Here is a 17,620-nt window from a genome sequence, read left to right as displayed (position 1 = left end):
CTAATGTTATTTAAATGTCAGACACACAACTTGCAGGTAAGATAATTTATAAGAGCTTCTACTATTGTTAAGTGTCTAGAAGTACCCTGGAGTGTTTTTGGTAGTGTTATAGTTAACTCCTGTATTTGCCAGAAATGTCATTGAATCTCCACTGTTGCTGCAGGAAAAGAGATGGGGGATTAAGTAGTCTTTCCAGTTAAAGACTGCTAAAGGTGTTAATGTAGCAGTGCCTCTAGGTCTGCAAAATTACAGCGAGTTGGAGCAGAGATTGCAGTGAGGGCAAACTCTGCACAATGACCTCTGCCATGCTTCGTAGTTCTTGACACCACATTATAGGAAAGATATGATTGTGCTAGAAAGGGTGCGAAGGATATTCACAAGAATGATCCTTGGAATGAAGGGCGTGTCATATGATGAACAGTTGAGGACTCTGGGTCTGTACTCATTGGAGTTTAGAAGGATGAGGGGAGATCTTACAGGATACTGCTAGGCCTGGATAGCATGGACGTAGAGAGGATTTTTCCATCCGTAGGGAAAAATTGGAACCAGAGGGCACAACCTCAGGCAAAAGGGACGAACCTTTAAAATAGAGATGAGGAGGAATTTCTTCAGCCAGACAGTGGTGAATCTGTGAAACTCTTTGCCGCAGAAGGCTGTGGAGGCCAAGTCATTGAGCGTCTTTAAGACAGAGATAGATAGGTTCTTGATTAATAACGGGATCAAGGGTTATGGGGAAAAGTCAGGAGAATGGGGATGAGAAAAATATCAGCCACGATTGAATGGAGGAGCAGAACTGATGGGCCGAGTGGCCTAATTCTGCTCCCTTGTCTTATGGTCTCACCAGGATGTTACCCGGGCTGGAGCATTTCAACTATGAAGTGAGGTTGGTATTGTTCTCCTTAGAGTAGAAAAGGCACGGGAGGGACCTAATTGAGGAATACAAAATTAGAGGGACCTTGACGAGGTGGTTTGAAGGAATCTTTTCCCAAAAGAGGGGTCAATAACCAGGGGCATAGATTTAAGGTAAAGGGCAGGAGATTTAGAGGGGAATTGAGAAAAACTTTTTTCACCCAATGATGCTGGGAATCTGGAACTCACTGCCTGAAAGAGTGGTAGAGGCAGGAACTGTCACAACATATAAGAAGTATTTAGATGAACACCTGAAATGCCATAGCATACAAAGCTATGCACCAAGTGCTGGAAAATGGGATTAGAATAGAAAAGGTGCTTGATGGCCAATGCACATCCGATGGGCAGAAGGGTCTCTTCCATTGCCATAAAACTCATGCCTCAAATGTTCCATGATGGTGAGAGGAGGCTGTCTTGAAGGTGAAGCAATACACCCAATATTTCAACACTCTTCTGTGCTGTCCCATTGAGATCCTTGTTTGCAGCAGGAACTTAACTTCTGGTAAGCTGGCAAACCATTGATTCCTCCTCATTTTGCTGTAGCCAGTTTGTATCTGATGATTCACCATATGCTGATCTCAGCTCTATACAAGCTTCAAAGCTGATAACTGGGAGTCCCCAATCAAATGCCAGTGCCTCTACATCAGTAATGTGCTGTTGCTGTCTATCTTCCTCTATGAGCTGTTGGGCAGGTGGACATTTTTGGATGTCAGAGAGCAGGAAGTGGGCGGGAGAAGGTTGGTTGAAAAAGAACTGCTAGGATGGGAAGGAAGATGTCCACGGTCACACCTTCAGCAGCTTGCTCAGTATATCAGATAACAGGATAAGGGTTGAGAAGGAGAATAAGTTAGGAACATAGCATCATCATCTTTAAACTCATTTCAGCTAGCTCCATAGAACACAGAACATAGAAAAACTATAGCACAAACAGGCCCTTTGGCCCACAAGTTGCACCGATGATATCCATACCTACTAGGCTTACCTATACCCTCAATTCTATTAAGTCCCATGTACTCATCCAGAAGTCTCCTAAAAGACCTATTGAATTTGCCTCCACCACCACCGACAGCAGCCGATTCCACTCACCCACCACCCTCTGAGTGAAAAACGTACCCCTGACATCTCCTCTATACCTACTCCCCAGCACCTTAAACCTGTGTCCTCTTGTAGCAACCATTGCAGCCCTGGGAAAAAGCCTCTGAGAATCCACCCGATCTATACCTCTCAACATCTTATACACTTCTATCAGGTCACCTCTCATCCTTTGTCTCTCTAAGGAGAAAAGACCGAGCTCCCTCAACCTATCCTCATAAGGCATGCCACCCAATCCAGGAAACATCCTTGTAAATCTCCTCTGCACCCTTTCAATAGCTTCCACATCCTTCCTGTAATGATGCAGACAATAATCTCCATTGGGATTAGGAGATGTAGGTATTCCTTATGTCCCACTAGTTCGCTCTGCTTCCTTCTACTGTGGGCAAACTTGTCCTGCAAGAGAGAGAGAGACGACTGGCAGTGAATGTGTAGTGCTGCGTTTGTGAGATATTCAGGCCATTGCTAAATAGTTAGACATGTGGATTCAGTGAGAAGAGGATGTTAGACTGGTACGCCAAGCCTGAATATTGATCAGGTATTGCTTCACTATCTGAGGTGTCATGAATGATGCTGAACATTGTGCAATCATTGGTGAACCTCTCCACTTCTGATCTTATAATGGATGGCAGGTCATTGATGAAGCATCCGAAAGTGACTGGATCTAGGACATCACCCTGAAGAACTCCTGTAGTGATGTGCTGGGACTGAGATCATAGAATCATAGAATTTCTACTGTGGCCCATCGATTCTACATCGACTCTCTGACAGAGCATCTTACCTAGGTCCACCCCCTGCTCTATCACATATTTGCTCTGCTGATCCCCTAACCTCCAAATTTTGGGACACTAAGGGATAAGTTAGCATGGCCAATCTACCCAATCTGCACATTTTTGGATTATGGGAGCACCATGTACTGATCTTCACACACACAGTCACCCAAGGCCAGAATTGAACTCATGCCCCTGGCACTGTGAGGCAGCAGTACTAATCACTGTGCCACCATGCCAACCTTCCAGGCAGAGATGATTCACCCCCAACAACCATAAACATCTTCTTTGTGCTAGCTATGATTCTAACTGGTGCAAGTGTTCAGGGGTGGGACTTCTGATCCAGTTCTCTGCAGCCATGTTTGTAATGTCAGAGAGGCTCTCTGTCTTCATGGCAATTGAAGCCTAAGTGTCTACCTAACTGCTGGCTGCCTCTTTGTGTGCTGTCGGCTGTATCATGGAGCCAGCTGAAACAGAGTTTGTGACATCCACAGCAAGACCTGGACAATATCCAGGCTTGCACTGACAAGTGGCAAGTAACATTTGCATCACAGAAGTGCCAGGCAGTGACCATCTCCAATGAATGAGAATCCAATCATCTCCCCAATCATCACAATGTCACGTTGGTGGTGACATTGTGTTGTCACTGGATTAGTAATCCAGAAACCGAGGGTCATGTTCTAGGGTCCTGGGTTTCAAAACTATGACAGTAGATAGTGACATTTGTATTTAATAAAAATCTGGAATTAAAAGTTTAATGATGACCATGAAACCATTGCTGATTGTCACAAAAGCCCATTTGGTTCACTAATGTTCTTTACGGAAGGAAATCTTACATGGTCTGGCCTACATGTGACCCAAAACCCACAGCAATGTGATTGGCTCTCAGATGCCTCTGAAAAGATCTAGCAAGCTACTTAGTTGCATCAAATTACTACAAAATTAAGAAAAAGTAATGAAACCAGACTGACAGCTGGCATTGATCCAGGCACTGGAAATGACAATGGCAAATCCAACCTACAAAGCCCTGCTTATTATCATCAGAGGCCTGTGTCAAAATTATAAGAGCTGTTTTGCAGGCTAGCAATAGCTTGACATAATCATATTCATGGAATCATACCTTGCAAATAATGTCCCATCACTGGGGTATGTCCTGCCACACTGGAAAGTCATATCCAACAGAGGTGGCAGCATAGTGGTATGAAGTCAGGAGGGAGATACCCTGCAAGTCCTTAACGTCAGCTCAGGAGCCCATGATGTCTCTTGGCATGAGGTCAAACATGGGAAAGGAGACCTCCTGCTGATTACCATGTACTACCTCACCATGTTCCATGCTGAACACCACTTGGAGGAAAGATTTAGGGTAGGATTTTCCAGCCGTGTTCACCCAAAAACTGGAAAATCCCACCTGAGGTCCACAGAGCTTTGCATGGTCTGCCCCTCGCCCGCTACGTTTCCCGTAGCAAGCAGGATGGAAAAAATCACCCTTGAGTGTGGCAAGGGTGCAAAATGCACTCTGTGTGGGGTCTTCTATGTCCATCACCAAGAGTGCTTTGCTAGCACCACCACAAACCAAGCTGGCCAAGTCCGAAAGGGCATAGCTGCTAAACTGTGGCGGGTGATGAGGGAACCAACAAGAGGGAAACACATACTCATCCTCACCAACCTACCTTCCACAGATGCATCTATGACAGTATTGGTAGAAATGATCACCATACAGTTTTGGAGATGAATGAGGTCCTGTCTTCACATTGAGGATACCCTCCATTATGTTGTGTGGCACCACTAGCAAGCTAAATGGGATACACATTGAAGGAATCTAACAACTCACAGCAAGTAAGATTTGTACTACACAAGTATCAGGCAATAACCATGCCAACAAGAGAGGATCTAGCCATCATCCCTTGACATTCAATGGCATTACCATCGCTGAATCCCTCACTGTCAACATCCTGGCGGTTACTATTGGCCAGAAACTTAATTTGACTAGTAATATAAATGTGACTACAAGAGCAGGTCAGATGTTCAGAATTCTCCAGCAAACAATTCACCTCCTGATTCCCCAAATCCTGTTGACCATCTCCAAGACACAAGTCAGCAATGTGATGGAACACTGTTCCCTTGCCCGGATGTGTGAAGCTCCAACAATGCTCAAGAAGCTCAACACTGTTCAGGACATAGAAACCTATTTGACTGACATCCCATCCACAAACAATTACGCCCCCTGCCAACAAACAACAGAAGCAATAGTGTGCACTATCTACAACTGCATGGCAGAAAATGACCAAGGCTCTGTTGGAAGGCCTTCCAAGCCTATGACTGCTACCATTCAGAAGGATAAGGGCAGTAGAAACATGGGAATACCAACACCTGGAAATTCCCCTCCAAATCACTCACCATCCTGACTTGGAAAATTTCACTGTCACTGGATCCTAATTCTGGAACCCCTCCTTAACAGCACTGTGGGTGTATCTGCACCACGTGGACCGCAGCAGTTCAAGAAGGTAGCTCACCATCACCTTCTTGAGGGCAAATAGTGATGGGTAATATATGATGGCTTAGTCATTGATGCCCACATCCCATAAATAAATTAGAAAAAAACTACTGTTGATAAATCCCCCACTGTCAACATCCTGGGTATTACCATTGACAAAAACTGAGCTGGACCAGCCATATAATTACAGTGGTCACAACAGTAGGTAAGAGGCTGGGAACACTGGTGAATAATTCACCTCCTGACTCCCCAAAGTTCATCCACTATCTATTTCCAAAGCATAAATCAGCGGTGATGGAAGACTTTTCACTTGCTTGCAGCTCCAACAACATTCAGGAAGCTTATCACGATCCAGAACAGAGCATCCACCACAATATATCTTCACTCCCTCCACCAACGATGCACAGTGGCAGCACTGCATACCATTAACAAGATGCAATTGAGCAATCCGCTAAGGCTCCTTCAGCAACAAATGCCATACTTTAGACCTTGACCAACTGGAAGGACAAAGGCAGCAGATACAGGGAAGCATCCTACACCTGCAAATTTCACTCCAAGCCACACATCATCCTGACTTGGAACTATATTGCAGTTCCTTCACTGTTGCTGAGTTAAATTCCTTGAGCTCCCTTCCTACAGTGCAGCTGGATAGGCTGTGGTAAATACGTGCGGATCGGGTGAAGAGGTGGCCCTGTGTAGCATGCTCTTTCATAGAGTTGGTGCAGACTTGATGGGCCAAGTGGTTTCCTTCTGCACTGTAAGGACTCTATGGATCTGTAGAGGGAGAAAAACAGAAAAACATTTTGATGTTGATGATTTTTCGTCAGAACTGGAAAGAGTGAGAGATGTAATAAGTGTTAAGCAAATACAGAGGCAGGAAAAGGGGCAGGAAAGGTAAGGCCTGTGAGAGGGTGTCCAGAGGGTAAAAGGATGGCAAAAGAGGATGATGGTGCAAGACAATGGAATGAGGTAAGAGACCTTTCACCTCACATTCAATATTTTTCTAATAAACTAAACTGTTCCAAAAGAAACAATGTCCCAGTGCTATTTCTCATGGGTTGATCGCAGCAGTGTTTGGGGATTTTTTTCCCCTCAGTACTTCCGAGAGGCTGCCGGAGGGCTCACGAACCCCAGAGATTGTGCACATTTGGTTGGGGGCCCCAGGGCGTCTGTCCCCCGAGGCCCATCTATTAATGTGGCCGCGGTTATGTCATAGTTTGTGCCTTTGCTCCAGTGGAAGCACTTGGAGTTAACATAAATGTGACCATAATAAACTCTCTGTGCAAATACACCTAGTGGCTGACCATCAAATTTGCAACCGGGGAGGCACAGCAGCAGATTCCCATTTATTTCTCTGCTGTTTCCATCCGCTGATCTTATATCAGGTGAGGACTAATTTGCCAGTAAGTAGCCTGGAATTAAGAATAAGCTAATTAAGTCGGTGTGCTCGGGTGCGAATTCCAACATTGGACAAAATGGGACCGCGGACAGTGCTTTCTGGTATCGTAGATTGGCAAGAAACATTACATAACTGGTGATGCATTAATTCCTGAGACGAGTGACGGTCCTTTCCCTTTTAATTGTCAGGATGCTGTCAGCTTCGATCGATACCCATAACCATTTGAGGTTTATGTTTTGTGCTTTCAATTTGAGGGATGTTTAGCGGAGCTCAGCAAATTTCTGTTTACTTTTTGGCGCGTTTACATATACCTATAATAAAGAAACCATGACTGCGCGTTTGTTCTTTAAAGTTTCAGTTAAAATCATAAGTGATTATGAACATAAACGGGAAGATTTTTTTTTAAAAAAAAATCTATATAATTACATTGACAACATCGTGTTACTCAAGGTGGTAATGTTTCAGTTAAAAGATTAAACAGCGCGCTGCCCAGCGGTTCTCGTTGTTCCAACATTTAGGAAAAAATAATCTATTATAGTTTAAAAGAAGGGGTGAAATGTTTTGGTTAATCTTCCAAAAACAAAAAAAAGGGTGGGGCGTTGATTTATTAAACACTGTAGCAGAGTCCAATCCTGTAAGTGTTTGCAGTTGATGGGAGCTATACTGCACAGTTGTTTTATAGATGTACAGATTTCCCGCACAGTTATAAACCGCTCCTTCCTACTGGAACAGTAGCACTGTACCTGCGGGTTTGAACTGGCGTCGCAGTGATTGGATTCGCAGGATTGCCACACTGCGCTGCAGTCAAAGGAACATTGTCGTAAAATCTAACCAAATGATGCAGCAGTTTTGATGTTTATGATGCGGATTTTTTTTTGCGAGTGTGCACGGCGTCGTGAGCAATGAGGATCTTACCGGGGTTGCCTGCACTGCGTCTAAAACGTCTCGATTTGGTATGTCAGAAATAGTAGATTGTCTGTGTGTGTGTGTGTTTTTATTGTTTTCACTGCAATGTGCTGGAGGAGGGGGAAGAAGCTGCTTTGCCGTAGCTGTAAAGGTTGATGTCCGGAGAACGGTACCCTGTCTGCACTCCAACAAAGCACTTTCTCTCTCTCCCTCATTTTTTTTGCTGATACTGCAATGCTAAGGGATGTCCAGCTCGCTTGACTTTTAATGCATTCAGCCTTCCACACTGCACCACATGATCCTTCAGCAAGAGGCCAGGATGCTGTAGCGGAAGATTGTTTTTCCCGTTACCTGCCGTGAAGTCCATGTGCAGAGTTTGTTTTTTCCTCTCTCTCGCTCGGCGGTGCTTTGAAATAGCGCTGGGCGAATTTTAGCCTTTTTTTTTAAATTTTACAAGCCACTCCCCCCCCCAACCTTAAGACCTAGCCGGCTCTGTCCCGTTCTAACAAACGCCAGGAACAAGTGACTTGGTAAATGGTGTCAGTACAGCATAATATAGGCTATTAATATTTCAGCAGATCTCATATACACAAAGCTGTAATAGGATATCCATATTAAGGAGGTAGAAAGAAGTCCACAGGAGGGGAAGCTGTGCATCGCGCCGAGGCTGGGTCGCATTCCTGCACATTTCTGTCCTCTTTTAGTGAGCAGGTAAGCAGGTTCATTTATTCCCCCACCCCCCACCCCCTTCAGTCAACCCTCTGCAGTTGCAGAGTTCCCGCTCCTCCTTTCTCTCCTCCCCCCCTCCTCCTCCTCCTCCTAACCGAGTTACTGCAGCTGGCTTCGTGTCCGCCAGAAAGCACTCGCTGTCTTTTTTGCGAAGATGTAGAGAGAGAGAGAGAGAGCGAGAACGAGCTCCGGGCTGGTTCTGAACTGTGCAAGCGCCACACTCACAAGAGGGGTTATTGCAACCAGACAGACACTCTCCTACCACCCCCCCCCAACCAAAAAAAAACTTTTTATTTTGTCCCGTCTGTGTTTAGCTGAATGTTTTTTTTTATGCTAACCTTTGTATTCCGCAGCACCTGAGGTAGGGGGGCAAGGAGGAAGAAAAGCGCCTCGGAAATTTGCTGAGTGAGCTGCCCCTTGGATTCGTGTGCAAGTGCTGAAGCCTCTGCAATGCTCCAGTCCGCTCCACAGCCCAGAGCCCTCCGTTAGCCCAGTTACCCCCCCCCTCCCCAACAGACCCCCCCCCTCAACTTCTCCTTCCAAAACCCACTCATCTACCCCCTCAACTATCCACCAACCCTCCCCAGTTACCCAAACCCCCCCTCAGCGACCCTCCAAACCCCATCGGCGACCCTCCAAACTCCCTCTTAGTTATCTCCACCCCTTCCTCCAACCCCTCAGCTACCCCCCCCCCTCCTTTACCAACCCCCACCACCCTCAGCTACCCCCCGCCCCCCAAGCTATCCCCACTCCCCTCGGTTACCCCCAACCCCCAGCAATCCCTAAATCTTCTCAGTTACGCCAACACCCCCTCAATCTCCCTCAGCAACCCCCTCCTCAATTACCCCCCTCAACTATCCCTAACCCTCCTCAGTTACACACACACCCCCCCCAACCAAATCCCCTCAGACGCGCTCGCCAGCACACACCCACTCCCCATCCTCGCATCATCACCCTGTCACCTCCTCCCCTCACACTCCCCCCTCCCTCCCTCCACCAATTCCCTACCTCCTGCTTCCGAATGTCCGATCGGGGGGGACTAGGAACGAGTGAAGCCTCCAAATCTGCCGGAGTGGCCCGCTGAATCCCCCCCCCACACACACACACACCCCTCCCCCGCCCACCCGGGAGCCCCCTCCCCCCCCTCCCCTTCCCACCCTCCCGGCCAGGATGACCGTGCTCGCCGGCGACAACATGGACGAGGCGTCCGCTCTGCCCGGCCACCCCCAGGACAGCTACCCGCCGGACAACGACGACCACGAGTGCTGCGAGCGGGTGGTCATCAACATCTCGGGGCTGCGCTTCGAGACCCAGCTGAAGACCCTGGCCCAGTTCCCCAACACGCTGCTGGGCAACCCCAAGAAGAGGATGAGGTACTTCGACCCGCTGAGGAACGAGTACTTCTTCGACCGGAACCGGCCCAGCTTCGACGCCATCCTCTACTACTACCAGAGCGGGGGTCGCCTCCGGCGGCCGGTCAATGTGCCCCTCGAGATGTTCTCCGAGGAGATCAAGTTCTACGAGCTGGGCGAGGAGGCCATGGAGAAGTTCCGGGAGGACGAGGGCTTCATCCGGGAGGAGGAGAGACCCCTGCCCGAGAATGAGTACCAGCGCCAGGTGTGGCTCCTCTTCGAGCACCCCGAGAGCTCGGGGCCAGCCCGGGGCATCGCCATCGTCTCCGTCATGGTCATCCTCATCTCCATCGTCATCTTCTGCCTGGAGACCCTGCCCCCGCTCAAGGACGACAGGAAGAGGTTCAAGCAGGTGGGCAACACCACCGTGGCCTACAAGGCCCACATCTTCAGCGACCCCTTCTTCATCGTGGAGACCCTCTGCATCATCTGGTTCTCCTTCGAGCTGCTGGTGCGCTTCTTCGCCTGCCCCAGCAAGGCCGAGTTCTTCAAGAACATCATGAACTTCATCGACATCGTGGCCATCATTCCCTACTTCATCACCCTGGGCACCGAGCTGGCCGAGGAGGAGGAGGGCAACATGAGCGGGGAGCAGGCCACCTCGCTGGCCATCCTCCGGGTCATCCGCCTGGTGCGGGTCTTCCGCATCTTCAAGCTTTCCCGCCACTCCAAGGGCCTGCAGATCCTGGGCCAGACGCTCAAGGCCAGCATGAGGGAGCTGGGTCTCCTCATCTTCTTCCTCTTCATCGGGGTCATCCTCTTCTCCAGCGCCGTGTTCTTCGCCGAGGCGGACGACCCGGACACCCACTTCAACAGCATCCCCGACTCCTTCTGGTGGGCGGTGGTGTCCATGACCACGGTGGGCTACGGCGACATGTACCCCATCACCATCGGGGGGAAGATCGTGGGCTCCCTGTGCGCCATCGCCGGCGTGCTGACCATCGCCCTGCCCGTGCCCGTCATCGTCTCCAACTTCAACTACTTCTACCACCGGGAGACGGAGGGCGAGGAGCAGGCTCAGTACCTGCACGTTAGCTGCCCCAACATCGCCTCGGACAGCGACCTGCGGAGCCGCAGCTCCTCCACCATCAGCAAGTCGGACTACATGGAGATCGAGGAGGATGTCAACAACAGCATAGACAATTTCAGAGAAGCTAACCTCAGAACTGGCAACTGCACTGTAGCAAACCAAAACTGTGTGAACAAAAGTAAACTACTAACTGATGTTTAAACAGCTGCTCAGTGAGTGGGGAGGGAAAGCCAGCTCGCTTTCTCAGACACTGTATAACTGACCCCCCTCCCCACTTTGTATTGCTTTGTTGACCTCGTTAATGCGTTGTTGCATTGCCGTAACGCTCAGCAAAATCAGCTTTCAGAATTACGTGGAAGGTATATTTTTCATTTATTTTTAAATGGCTTTCTTTCTCCGACTGGATCCACCCAGGGGAAATCTTTTTTCCAGATCCGTTCACGTGAGCAACCCCCCTCCCCCCCCCCCAACTTTGAAACTTGGACTTTTAATATCTGCTCGAATGGAAATATTCTTCTGTGTTTTCCCTCAGTTCATTTACCAGTGCATGTATTAAGGTACATTCTTTGTTTGCAAGCTGCACCGTGCATCCAACAACAAAACAAAACAACCAAATGCACCAGATTCTGGTCAAACTTGCAAGCGTCCGCAATTTCGGTCCACTGATGAATATTTCATTGCGAGAGGTGACGAGACGCTCCCTACACCAAGGAAAACAAGTGACTGCTTTTGCCTCAAATTTATAATCAGTCTGCTGAAAACGTCTGCAGTGCTGCAGTTTTGCAGATGCTGCAATCCAGCTGCTTCCAGGACTGAACGTAAAATTCACCCGATTTAAATGCGAGGAGCATCATTCAAAAAAAGGAGAGAAAATCCCTAAAATAACAGCATGCCTTGATATTTCATCATTCACTTCAGTGGTGGCATGCCTCGGACATTACCTCAAGTAACAGGAAGCGAGTTTGTGTTCTCAGTTATAATTCTGGAGAGTTAGTTCTCATTTGCTCTCACCAAAAGTGCAATGGCTTAATTATTTAATTTAGTACTTCTAAGCACTCATGGACCTGAATGTTCAAACTTGTATGGGGCAGAGTAACTTTAGATCATAGCATGTTTTAACTACTTAACATTACGGCCTCTTTAGAAAAAGTAACCCACTATAACTTATGCATGATATCAGGTTACACAAAGAGATTTGAACTGCTCATGATCGGATATTTGAGGGACCTGATGATTTTCCTGCAGAATTTCAGGGAAATGAGTTGGTTCGTGTCCTTAATAATCCTGAAAATATGATGCAACAAAAGCCCGGTTCCTGTTGGGAATTCAGTGAGCTAAATGAAAGCAGGCTAGATAATGTATATACTTATATATGATACAATTTAATTTAAAAATGGAACTAATCAAACAGATAAGAAAGCATGCCTTTCATGCATTTTAGCAGAATGTAAGTGCAAAGTGTATGTAAATTATGCACCTAATTTGCAGTTCATTTCCAAATCTATCCTGATTGAGACAAGACTTTTTTTTTAGCTTCCCTCTATGTTACTGCAGAAACTCAACAAATGACTTAGTTAGTTGCTAGTGCCTTTTAAATCCTTACACTCCCAGACTGCTGGAAGTGCCTCCATGTACAAAGAATGGTGAATGAGCTGATGTCCACTGAAATCCTCTTAATCTGTAACACCATGAAAGTATAGCACCTCATTTATGTCCAACAAAATTTTTATGTGTGAAGGCCAATGGACGGTTATCTTGGCATACAGTTGATAGAAAAGTTTGTACATGCTTCTGAAGATGACAGGATTTAAACTGATTGGTGAGAGAGAGAAAGAGAAAAACAGGGAAGGAAAACCCGGAACACTTTGGCAAATGGACATTACAGCTGAACAAGAACCCCAGTGAGAATGCTCTCAGAACGTCTTTGAGGTCCATATCAACTTAAGATTTCAACACAATTTCTACAATGGGATCAGCACTCAGAACCTGCTAAGGAATTGCACAGATGTTAATGGCATTGACATGAGGCATCAAGGTGATAGACTGAAAACAGTAACACTGAAGAATGTTAACTTCGTCTCTTTCTGCCCACCTGCGTAAGCTGCAATGTACCAAAAAGGAAAATGCAGTGTTTCCTCGGCAGACTACCTCAGTTTAGATTGATGAAAAGGACAGTTTAATTTCGTGGCCCCAGGCTGAGGAAATTCTTTTTTTTTGGTAACCCTGAATTCGCATAAATGGCTATGTAATTACAGGTTCTTCGTCAATATCATTCCTTATCTTCATTTCTGGAGCCATATCTACAACTCAGTTTCAGTGGTTACATATGAATATGTTGCCAATGTCTCTTGTTTAGCCTATTATCCTTAGCCTAATTGTTATGCAGAAACTTGTCACAGCTCACTCTGACATACTACTTAAGGCCAGAAAGCTCTCAAAAGACAACTTGAGACTATTACACCAATGCTTGGAAAACTATATGGCAATTTCCCAAAGATCTGGAGAAATAAGAGTTACATTTTTGTAATTAACATCATGCAAGTCTTCAGACAGAACGATTTACCTGGAGATGGATGTAATTATTGTAAGAGACGGTTTGTCACACTTGGATAACGCGGACTGATACAGGCAGATTAAGACATGATTAAATCCCAAAAGAATGGTGGCACTTGATTATCAATTGTAATTTCTTGGAAATTTAAGGAATGCAAAAGATTAAAAGATTTCACAAAGAATGAAACCACTCCAAGGCTACCTGACTGAATTCGTTGATACAACTAAACTGAGGGTATAAGTGAGAGTTACATGGAGGAATGTTGAGTAACTCTTGATGAACTGCAATTGCTGTTGGCAACAGGGCATTAACTTCTTCATGTAGAATATGTAAACCACCCATACTCTGGTTATCCTGACCCTTCTGCATCACATAAACCTTGAGGTAGGAGAAAACTTTCCCCTGTGTTAAATGACTTTAATACTGCACTTAATAAACAGCAATAACTGATCCAATGCTGCAGAACTGCTTTGATAAAATCTATGTGGCTTCTGGCAGCTCATGCTTATTTTAACAATTGAGTTTCTAGTTTTTGGGAAATTGCGCCTTAGGTTAACATTTATCTGCATGTGACTGAGAAGCGTGCTGCATGCAGTTTTTTTTTGATAATGAAGGTTCTGAAAACCAGTGGGATGGGTTAGGGTTTGGTAATGTTTATTTATAATCATTACAGCTGAGTACAAAAATGTGGATGGAGCAAAAATCTGATGTAATATAGGCATGTCTTTCTGGTTATACAGTTTTGGTAGATATTCTTAATCCCGGACCAGCTTGGCAAACGTACTGTACATAGGCCTGAATGTACACAAGGTGGCTGGTTAAGAACAGAGTCATGAAAGAGCCTCTTCTCTATTTATAGTAGAACCTTTAATAATAGTAATGAAAATGAAGCAATTCAATATGCCAATGCTACATGTCTTGGTGTAATGTTTTGTAAAGTGACTGCCCAGTTTAAGTGGTTTGCACTGAATAATATGCATTACAGAAACATCATCTGTCATTTGTTTCTGAGGTAGAATTTGGTTTATTTGCTCCAGAAAAAAAAATGAACAAAAATAAAAGAATAGGAGACAAAATGGTGGCTGTGTCGCCACACAAAACTTTGCTGATGAGCACATTTCATTTCAACTCAGCAATAAGTGACGGAGCGCTTCTATTTTAAATGTTGTAAGGATCACAAGGTAAAACGTACTCTTACAGTCTTAGTCTGTTATTTTGCAGGTACGAGGATGTAGCAGAAACATCCTCTATTTTATTCATTTCGGATTTTTAATTCACTTCAGTTGAATGCATAAAAGCAGAATTAACACCTGATGAGGTCCAGGCTTCTCCAGTGTGTCTGAGATGGCATATTTGAGGCTGTGCACATTGATAGTTAACACCTTGTTCAAAAGAAAAGTATTTGGTTGCTGAAGGAGGGAAAAAAATTCTTAATTACTAGTGTCAAAATTAACTTTAATGAAGCGTAAAAATGCACTTTAAAATTCAGCACAAATTGCCTTAACTGGTATAAGATCTTTAAAGTGAAAAGAGGTTCTGCAACCTGTGTACCATCAGGTCCAGGACATCCAAGTTTCAATGGCTATAGTATTACTTCTGTCATTTTCAGTGATATCATTTTGAAAACATTTGTGTTGACAGGCTTGTTCATTTCCTGTTTAGGGATGTCATAATACTTCAATAGGCCAACATATTGTGATATACAAGCTCCCCCATAATCACACTGCATACATTTAATATTCTCTATTAAGGATGATTTTCACCGTAATAATCCAAAATCTTATAGTGATGTGAAAGAAGATGCAAGGCAAGGCCACTGTGAAAGACAGATTATATTTCTAAAAGAGGTAGTGTTGGTTAGAATTACTCTATTTTTCCTTACTCAAAATAGAATTAAATTTTAAAAGACTATTGTACTGTCAAAACTTATTGTGACATCCCTACTCATTAGCATACAATGTTTCAATCTTCTAATCTATTTTTTTGCTTGTTTATTGTCATAAACATGCCTATAATTTGGGTTTATAAAATATTGTTATTTAAAAACATAGTTTCTTGCCCTATGCAATCTGCTCAATGTATCAAATACTTTACCTTCCCCTTCTACTTAATAACAAATTAAAGATGAATTTCCAGGTCTGATTCAGCTATGTCCTGACTGGTTATTTTCGTATAGCTTCTAAAGGCATTAGTGAATAGGATATGTCAATAATGTATCAGTTCATCATTACTGTACAAGAACTGTCAGTAATGTATCATCAAGCACACAGAATATTCATCTGTATCCATTCAGCATTAGGGCTGCTTCAAGTCCACATCGTTGAGAGTTTTTTCCCACCCCCTGCTCCCTTCAGGAGGCTGAGGTAGATTTTAAAACTTTTTATCTTTTATGAACAAAAATGATCAAGACCATGTGTTTTGTGTGCATATTTCTACTGACTTTGACTTGTAATTCTGAGTTAATTAAAATAAATGCTGTATTAAATAATATGCTCTCTGGAAGTCATCCCTTCCAAAACAAAATGCAGGATAGCTCAGCAAAGACAGCTGAATATGTGTAGCTCTGATGCTCTTTTGTATGAGTGACAACAAACAGAATATGTTACGATCTTGGGTGAGTTTTTCCATTTTCTGCATCATTATGGATGTATCCTATTCTGCTTGTGTGCAAGTAAATGGTTTGCATGAAATTTAAAAGCATTATATCACCAGTGTAAGTTATTATTTTAGTGCTTGTATGACATAGTACTTAGTTCTGTCATTAAAATTATCACTGCTAACCATAACATTAAAAGCTGCTGTACAGCAACGGAACAAACAACCAGTTGAACTCATAACTCTCAACTTATGTTGTACTGATTTTTTACACATGCAGATTTCTTCCCTTTTCCTCCCTTGGTCTTCAGTTAGTGCTCACTCTTCCAAAGATATGCTTCTGCTCTTTATATCTCAGCCATTTTTCATTTAGAAATGTGAGCAGCATTAGGCCATTCACTCTTGGGTTTTTTTTTTCCAACAGTGAAATTACATTTTGTCCTTCTGATGCCCGCACATGCACTATTCTCAATAGCAGCTACTGGATAATGATCAGAAATTTCAGATGAGCTTTTGACTTTTCCTTGATCCCAATCGTAGTTCTCCCTTAATGTTTCCTGGTTAGCAGAGCATTAGAACATAATAGCAACATGAGAAGGCCATATATGGTCCCATGAGCCTGCTCTTCCATTCAATAAGATCATGACTGATCCTTGACCTTCAGTCCAATTTCCTGCCACATGCAGATATCCTTTGATTCCCCTTAGAGTCCAAACACTTGCAAATTCAGCCTCAAATATACTCAACAACTAAGCATTTACAATCTTTGGCAATAGCAAAATTCAAAGATTTATTCTGGGACTATATCCCTTAACCTGGACTCTCGAGCCAGCGAAAACAGTCTCGGTCCTTTCTATCCTGGGCGAAGGAAACTTCTCTTCATCTCAGTCTGAAAATCTGGACCTCTGTCCTGAGATGATGTACCTTGGTCTAGACTCTCCAGCCAGGGAAAATAGCTTCTATCCTCACAAGTCCTCTCAGAATACTGTTTGTTCCAATGAGATTGCCTCACATTCTTTCAAACTATGAATAGCATGGCCCATTCTACTCAATTTCCCCTCAAAGGATAACACTGTCATTCCAGGAATCAATGTATTGAGCAACACAGTAGAAATCTAAAACCTCCTAGATCCAATATCTAATGGTCCATTAATACACCGCTGATGGAATTCCGATTGAATCATTTCTGAGTTTTCATTTTTTCTGGGGGACGGGGGCGGGGGAGGGTGGTGAGGTAGTGGGGAACCCTTTTACACTGAGACCTCTGAAACTGACATGAACATTCATTTGATTGTGATATGGAAGAACCATACCAAGTACTTGCTACTTTTTTGGTGGGGCGGGGGGTGGCGTGGATTTTAATTACTTGTTTCTTGCTGTTCAGTAGGAGCGATGAGTTAGAGATTCTTTGTTGTTCATTTATGTCATGTTTCTTCTTGACCCAAAAGAATTCACCTCATTGGGTCCAAACTGCAGCATTTTTGTTTGCAGTCGAGATCCGCAGATAAGGTCTGAACCTAGGGAGTGATGGGCATCGGAAATTGGGGCAGGAGATCAATTTGATTTGCTAGTCTATGATCACACACCCCGTTTCTTGTTGCTGTCAATTGCAGATAGTTCACAGTGAGACGAAGAATGATGTGCAGATGCATCCAGACTGAGGTCCTTAATTTGAGTGGCATGGTGCCAAAGGTGCCACTTTAAGACTTGAACAGGAGGTTAGGTGTAAA

At 44.6% G+C, this 17,620-nt stretch overlaps 1 protein-coding gene across 2 annotated transcripts in view; it reads left to right on the top strand.

Moving 5' to 3' along the window:
- Positions 1-9,469: 9,469 nt before the first annotated feature.
- Positions 9,470-17,620, top strand: part of LOC145355319 (potassium voltage-gated channel subfamily A member 1) — a 78,227-nt gene continuing 70,076 nt past the window's right edge. Inside the window, exon 1 of one of the 2 annotated variants that reach the window (XR_013888952.1) lies at positions 9,470-13,679. Coding sequence is in view for 1 of the 2 variants with exons in the window: in XM_080207276.1 (XP_080063402.1) it covers positions 9,470-10,942 (1,473 nt within the window). In the remaining variant the exon portion in view is untranslated. Of the gene's footprint in view, positions 15,438-17,620 lie in introns of those variants that run through there. The other variant, XM_080207276.1, reaches the window with a different exon arrangement.

The sequence above is a fragment of the Carcharhinus amblyrhynchos genome, chromosome 19, assembly GCF_965287045.1.
Source record: "Carcharhinus amblyrhynchos chromosome 19, sCarAmb.v2.hapA, whole genome shotgun sequence".
NCBI classification, from domain to species: domain Eukaryota; kingdom Metazoa; phylum Chordata; class Chondrichthyes; order Carcharhiniformes; family Carcharhinidae; genus Carcharhinus; species Carcharhinus amblyrhynchos.
Note: the sequence above shows the minus strand (reverse complement) of the source record. Positions and strands in the feature narration are given on the sequence as shown.